This window comes from Pollachius pollachius, assembly GCF_949987615.1.
Source record: "Pollachius pollachius genome assembly, chromosome: 17".
Taxonomy (NCBI): Eukaryota; Metazoa; Chordata; class Actinopteri; order Gadiformes; family Gadidae; genus Pollachius; species Pollachius pollachius.
In genome coordinates, this window is record NC_136950.1 from 18,787,825 (window position 1) to 18,795,792 (window position 7,968).

At 41.2% G+C, this 7,968-nt stretch overlaps 1 protein-coding gene across 1 annotated transcript; it reads right to left on the reverse strand.

The window, feature by feature from the left end:
• Positions 1-257: 257 nt before the first annotated feature.
• On the reverse strand, positions 258-5,732 carry LOC307088765 (uncharacterized protein). Its single transcript, XM_079754751.1, has 8 exons — positions 5,616-5,732; positions 4,143-4,460; positions 3,329-3,607; positions 2,700-3,014; positions 2,303-2,387; positions 2,130-2,146; positions 1,592-1,647; positions 258-1,325 (listed from the first exon to the last, which is right to left on the reverse strand). The coding sequence occupies exons 1-8, from the start codon at positions 5,683-5,685 to the stop codon at positions 978-980; spliced, it is 1,488 nt and encodes a 495-aa protein (XP_079610877.1). The 5' UTR covers positions 5,686-5,732; the 3' UTR covers positions 258-977.
• Between the last annotated feature and the right edge of the window lie 2,236 nt (positions 5,733-7,968).

Consider the following 7,968-nt stretch of genomic DNA (forward strand, 5'->3'; position numbering starts at 1 on the left):
TCTTGTTAATAATAATGGGTTAAGTCTAATATTAGAATTCTCTGCAATTTATGGGCTTAATATATGTAAATGTGTCATTCAGATTTGATGGATTGATCAGGTGGAAAATATAACTTAAACACAAATGACATCAGAGGAATATAACACGCAAACAGCAGGGAGGTGAGACATGAAGGGCAAAAGAGGAATTTATTTGAATGTATTCATTTATTTGATTTGGGCGTCACAATTAAAATAATAGTTTAAATGCACAGCACCAGATGCAGTGTTTGAGTGATTGCATCAAACAAAAGAAAAATGGAAAACCATAATTTACATGTAGCTGACTATATACATATATATACAATACATCGTTTTTCAAAAAGTATTTGAAAATGGTTGATTACAATGTCATAATACAAATAAAATTAACAGTATTAATAAATAACAATAGGTGTATTCCGTTGGAGATGCTTTTGTTTTAAATCTGTGTAGAAGTCCAATGCCACAGACGGTACATTAAGATAATGGACGCATGTTACAATTCATCCATTCATAGCCTTAAAGATGAATTTAAGTTTCACGACTTGTTACAAATCTCAATGTAAATGAAAATAGTGGGATCATAAGGATGACAAAAATCTGCATTTTTCTCTCTTGGTAATAATCTGTTGATGCATGTGATAAACACGTTTTGTTCATTCAAAATATGTTATTAATTCAAAGCAGTTGTTATTCATTGCAAAACATTTATTAATTCTGTGATTTATACAGGTATTGATCACGCAATGTGCGCGCAATTACGCATGGTGGTGTGCGGGACGTTTGAGACAAGTGTTTAAATCGTCCCGACAGCGACTACTGACACTTCTTCGCCTCTAAACTTCAAAACTCTGACATTGCACGTAGTGATGAAATTTGACGTGAACGCCTTGCGTGGTTTTCGAGGAAATCGCTGTGTTTCAATCGTCCCGTATTTCAATCGACCCGGCTCTCCCCTACAATGAACAACACTCACCTGCTGCAGGCTGTGTTTCAATAGAGGTATCTGGAGTGCTGGATGTTGCTAGACATGCAGGCTGTGATTCACTGGAGATAGCTGGAGTGCTGGATGTTGGTAGAGTTGCAGGCTGTGTTTCACTGGAGGTAGCTGGAGTGATGGATGTTGGTAGATCTGCAGGCTGTTTTTCACTGGAGGTAGCAGGAGTGATGGATGTTGGTAGATCTGCAGGCTGTTTTTCACTGGAGGGAGCTGTACTGCTGAATGTTACTAGACCTACAGGTTGTTTTTCACTAGAGGGATCTGGAGGCCTAGATGTGGTGCTGGATGTTGCTTGATCTGCAGGCTGTATACAAACATACAGGTCAACAATATTGTTAAACATCTGCATTAAGTCCTTTGGCATATAAAGTAGCACTGTACAAATACACTGTATATAATTTGCCTAATACATTAATTTAATACAAGATGTAACTAACATTCAACAATATGTATGAGATATATATATATATATATATATATATAATAAGATATAAGATAATATATACACAATGACGACATAGCAGTGTATTAGCAAATACAAAGAGACCACCAATAATTGGATGAACGTACAAGCTCCGGAGTGAGGAGAGGTGAAGATGGGAGAGCAGATGTCCCTTCTCCATCAGCTGGGGACATAGGCAGATGATCCAAGACAGTTATAGAGAAGATACAGTTAGACTACTACAAGCAAAAACATGTAGCTGCTTGGTCGATACAACGGTTTCCTTTTGGACTAAATTGAAGCAGCTCTCATCCTTGCTAAGAAAAAGCTTTTTCGGGGAAAAATGCATTTTGATTGTTTACGTTCTGCTAATAATTTGGGCCAGCAGTTCAATAGGCCGGCCCTACTTAACTCTTCTTAATGACTAAATAGATAAACATATGACGAGTCAAACCCTGCTATGTCTGAGGGTATGGTGATAAAGTCAGGAGGTTTAACCCTTAACTCAGACAACTTCATCAGCCTTGTCCAGCCGTGCTCCCTCACAAGAAGGACCTGGGTTCAATCTGACCAGATAGTCTCTGGGGAAGCATTGCACACTTCAGGAGATGCAGACGGGTGTTATATGATGGTCGAAGTTCCGGATTGAGGGCTTTCGTTGCTTACTTTTAGTTTGTTTTCTCCTAAGATTAAAGAGAGTTATATTAGTAATGGCTTCATCTCAATCATATTTGTAAAACCACACATCAGTCCCACATCACAAATAAATGGCCCAGAAATAACCTCACCAACTTTCTTGACATAATCACAGTTAATCAAATTTGTACATTAATATTTACCAGATGATGATGCTGATGACAATAGCTGAAAGTAAAACTGCAAGGAAGACTCCTAATGGGATCCAATGTGTTCTATTGGATCCCTCTGAAACAGAGAAAGAGAAGTTCATTATTTCCTCCAAAATAATAATTGGATTCTTTATAATTATTTTCATAATTAATACTAGTTTAATAATAACAAATATCAGCAAGAGGTGCAACAACATTCAAGTAGCTCCATGTTAATTACCAACCAATTTATAAAGTGACTTTAGTTATCGGCCTTTAGTGAAAATTGTAAAAAACAAAAAAGACAATGTACATTGACATCAAACAATTGCAAGCCTGATGTCCCTTTCACACCATGGATGGTTTAATTACCACACAGATTGCTTTTGTATTTTCACCAAGAGCCTACCTGCAATAGGGTCCTCCAGTATCTTCAGTTCAATGATCTTTAGTTCAATGTGGGTTACGTCTTCTTCGTCTGCGTACCTGAGAGTGCACCTGTACGTCCCTTCACTCTGGGCTGATGAGGTCACATTCAGCAGGAGGCTGCCTGATTCAGACAGGTCTCTTACATGCTGCTGCCACTCTGGTTCCACCACCTTCTCTTGTCCTGCTTGTCTTCTGAGGATGGTCTGGTCGTGGTTGAAGGTCCAGGTGATGTCATAGAGCCCCGAGGCGTTACAAGGGAGTAACACCTCAATCCCGGGAGCACTTTGCATTGGAGCTGACGAAGACAGACACACGAGTGGACAGACAGACAGACAGATGATATTGTTATGAAATCTGCAGAGAAATTGGACCATGACACAATTTTCCCTAATTTCACCAATGGAGAATGCAAATCCCTGACCAATAATGTCAATGGTCTGACTAATCTGCCATGGAGTAGATGTTGCAGACCGCAATATTTTCACAACACACATCTGAAGCAGTACTCTCTTATGTCAGCCACTGACATGAAAGGCACCTTCAGGTTGCCGCCATCGAAATTCAACACTTTATTACTAACCGTTGCCCTTCTGATATTCAAAGACTTACGGTGTAACCTGATCGTGGCTTTCCTTGCACTGTGTTCATTTTGGACTGAGCAGCTGTAGGTCGACTCTGTGTCATTGTTAACAGTCCTTAAGGAGCCGCTGATGTCATAGAGTCCCTTGTCATCGATATGGACCTCAGTTGTGTTCTTTAGGATGGTAGCCGGGCGAGGACTGACGGACCAGGTGAGCTGTGGTCTTGGGTAGATTCCTCCAGACTTACAGGTAACAGTGTTGTTCACTAGCACAATGTCCACGCTAGCAACAGCTGCTGGATCAGGAGCTGCAACGACATGGCACCAAATTAAAACTAGAAACTAATAGTAACCATGCCTCATTTGGTTTCCTACAGTTGCATTGCTACTGATATCAATGGCGTAGTTAGGTATTATTGCTAACCAAACCAGGAACGTTACATCAGAAAATATACCTAAATACACACACAACTGACATGGGAACGTTGCAATTTTATTTTGTGGTTGAAGAAAACACAGGTCTCAGATTGTATGGGAATATTTGAAAAGTAAAGCTTGTGAGGTGTAAGTGGACCCTTAACTGAGTTATTTATCTTTGTAACTGTACTTTATGAAAATATATAGCCAACTACACATTTGCTTTAGATGCATAGAAAAATTACATAACTGCGCAACAACACAACTTTCTGCATTGACTTGTTTTGACATTGGTTAAATCCTATGCAATGGTCACATTTATTTTTGCGAAAACCTGAACATAATTGGGCTCAAACTACCCGTCAGTGGGTTGCATTATAAAAATAATTGTTTAAAATAGGATATGACATCAGGACTTGAGCTCACCTCTTGCCATCAGGATGATGAAGGTCTCCTGGCTGTTCTGTGAAGTGCTGGCGTAACACTGGTACCTGCCCTGGTCCTGGAGGTTCACCCTGGCCAGACGAAGGGATGCGTTGCCCCCTGAGATCTGGTCATGGAACAGGGAGGTCCTTCCCTTGTAGAGAAGGTTCTGGTGTTCCAGTTGGTCCTGGTCATCGTAGTAGGAGTGAACCTGAACATTATTCCCATTCTTCTTGACCCAGTGGAGGGTCTCAATACTGTTTGGCCGGAAGCGGCAAGGCAGCACACAGCTCCCCCCAAACACACAGCCCACCTGGGTGTCTGGAGATCAGAGGATACAACCGTGGTTGGATGTTAGAACAGCACACAGTTCTTATTCACTCTTTGGAAAAGGCATTTGTAACTGTGAGGAAAAGGTGTAACCTCAAAGTTTCAAGTAATAGAGCTAAGCATTTCTGGTGATTGTGTAAAATGTTGGAAAGATACCCACAGGCGTAAAATACAGGATCGGGCGTGTCCCAGCAGAGCCACTGCCTTAGCGTATTGTCATAGTGATAGCACTGCATAAGGCACTGCATGTGAACAATGTGATGAACAGTATATACCAAACTTCCGCTTGCACCAAACCACTTTCGCTTCTATCTCAGAACTGTACACCTAATTAACAAATGACTTACTTGCTTGACTTGCAAACAATGCTTGACTGCCAGTGAATGTAATCAGGCAGGTTCATCTTCTGCTGGAATTTTCAAATGGTTTCTGTATGACTACAGCTCAAAAATATGAACTGCAGTATCTTGTAGTAATATAACATAGAATGTACTGCAAAACTATTATATTGTACCCTGTTTCCGTGATCTGTTGTTGCTAAAAGAGGTAGTGAACCCAAAATCATCCTCAATTATTTTTGTTGTTTCAAAGCTGCAATATGTCGTATATGATATTCAACATAGTTATCTATTCTATTTCATCACCATTAGAGAAAAGGCTGTGTTTTGCAAGCCTCTGCCAACCAATTTGCCAACCAAAGGAGGGGTGTGTCATCCCCATGGTTACGACTCAAGGAACTTTGTAAGACTTTTTAGTCTACCGTCGTTGTGTTTGAGCGTTATAATGAGCGATGTCATGAAATGTGGCACACAACGCGGCGTTAGTGTCTGAGGAGCTTAGCCCTCTCTCGGTCATGGACATCAACCGCTGCTCAGACAGAGCCCCGCACGTTCACACACATCGCCACCAGTGTCCCTTAGTCGGGACGTTGAAGAGTATACTAAAGACACTTTGACGTCACAAACATATCTCTACCTGCGTTGGGAGCAGAGTGGAACGCAGTCTAAGTGGTTGGCAGAGACCGGCATAAACACAGGATTGATTTTAGGAGAAGATGAAAGGGTTTTGGTTCTACCCCTAGATTTTAAAATTATCAGAAGAAATGAAACGTTCTCCAAAATAGTTCATACATTTAGTCAAGCTTACCTCCCTGAACGAGGACCTCCACCATAAGAAACACGGCCGTGTGGACCAGAACTCTGTTGAGTTCTCTCATCTTGTTGATCCTTTCTGACTCTTAAGCCTCTCAGTCGGCTGCAGAGCAGCTCAACCAGAGAGTGGAATGAACATATGACCCGAGCCACATTCCCTTCATGGGGAGGAGGAGGAGGAGGAGGCAAGGAGCGAGAAATATGTTGGGGTGCCCGTCCTACCTCACCTGTGCAGGTGGACTGCAGTGACGTCATGCCTGGTTGTTTAGAGGTTGTCTCTCAAATTGGAGGATTTATCTCGTCATGCCACATTCCCATCAGGTGTATTTAAATGGGTCAACGTAATAATGGTTTTACGTAAAGGCATGTCAAACAATCTTCAATGTATTAAATGTCTCTTAAACTAATCAACTCTGTTTTACGGAAGGCTATACTGTAAAATAAAAGAGCAGCAATAAGTGTGTGTTGACACACTTTCAACAACAAGGTGACACCAGCTATTTGTCAAGCTTACTTCCCTGAATGAGGACCTCCACCATAAGAAACACGGCTGCGTGGACCAGAGCTCTGTTGAGGGCTGTCATGTTATTCCTTCTTCATGCCTCTTGTCATGAACTACCTTGTAGTTCATGACAAAAAGGGGAGACCACGCAGGGAGTTTAACTGAAGTATATTTATTTAGAACCAATAACCTCTATAAAGAGATAAAGATAAACAATGTACCAGTATGTATCAGTATTATCAGTAGTGACTGCAGTGTATGGTTGTGTGTGAGTAATGTAGTGTAGTATATCAGATCCATCTAAAGAAGCCAAAAGCCCTGCCGTCTGGGTAGGATCAGAGAGAGTGAGATGGCCTGGCAGCCATCTTAAATAAGTGTGGAGGAGCCTGAATGGAATTGAGATAAGGTGGGTTGCAGCTCCTGCGGCAACACCTGAGGCACGCCTCTAGTTACGTTTTGTCAGAAAAATGACAAAACGTAACTAGACAACTTTCTGCATCAACTTACAGCTGATATAAGCTAAATACTATGCAGAGATCACAATTATTTTTGCTAAAACATGAACATAATGCGTTTAATGGCTCGAACTACCTGTCATTGGGTTGCATTATAATTATTATTTTCATCAGGACTTGAGCTCACCTCTCACTGTCACGGTGACGAAGGCCTCCTGGCTGTTCTGTTAAGTGCTGGCGTAACACAGGTACCTGCCCTGGTCCTGGAGGTTCACCCTGGACAGACGAAGGGATGCGTTGCCCCCTGAGATCTGGTCATTGAACAGGGAGGTCCTTCCCTTGTAGAGAGGGTCCTGGTATCCCAGTTGGTCCTGGTCATCGTAGTAGGAGAGGACCTGAACGTTCTTCCCATTCATCTTGACCCAGTGGAGGACCGTATCCCTGTTTGGCTGGAAGCGGCAAGGCAGCACACAGCTCCCCCCAAACACATAGCCCACCTGGGTGTCTGGAGATCAGAGAACAGGGTGGTGTTGGAAGCATACTCCTCATTACATTTATTTGCATGTCCATAAGTAATACTGTGATGGAGATATCTGTTTATAAGTTATTACTTCTTTCATAAATTATCTTAAATTGCTCGTAAAATATGAACGTTAGACCTCTGCAATCTTTGACAGAGTTTATTTTCTGTTCAGCAACACATTTTTCAACATAATGACTTTTTCCACGTCTGTTTTTCTCTCTCCCCTACTCTCAAATAACCTGACCCACCTGAGAATCTGGGTTAATCTTTGGAGACAGCTTTGGTTTCTGTATGAGAAAAGTTTAAATGAGGTCAAAAATGATACAAGCAGAATCTAGTGATTCTAGTACGAAGTGAATTTTTCAGATTTAAACAATGAACAATACATTTTTTAATGTTGCATTTAATTTTATTATTTTCAACATTATAAGTTAAACCCTTCGGTCTATATTTTTACAAAAAGAGTTTGTTTGTTTGAGTTCTGCTGCTAGACCAAATATCAAGCATAACAATCCAAACATAGAAGAACTCTTGATATCAGGTTTGCCAGAGAGACGGTTTATATTCGGTCCAGCTTACCTCCCTGAACAACGACCAGCCCCGTCAGTAACACGACCGTCTGAACCTCAACACTGCCCAGCGCTGTCATTGTCTGTATCTTCCTCTCTCAGCTTTAACTGTTGATGGTCTGCTGACAGGACCAGGACACGACAACCTTTGACCTGGACTGAGTAAACCTCCTGGCTGCCACTCATTTGATTGGCTTTCGTTGCTTACAACACAAGTTACGTTTGTTATTACATTTTTTCTTTTAAAATCAATTAAGAAGAAGAAGATAAGAATTTTATTTCATCCCATACATGGGAAA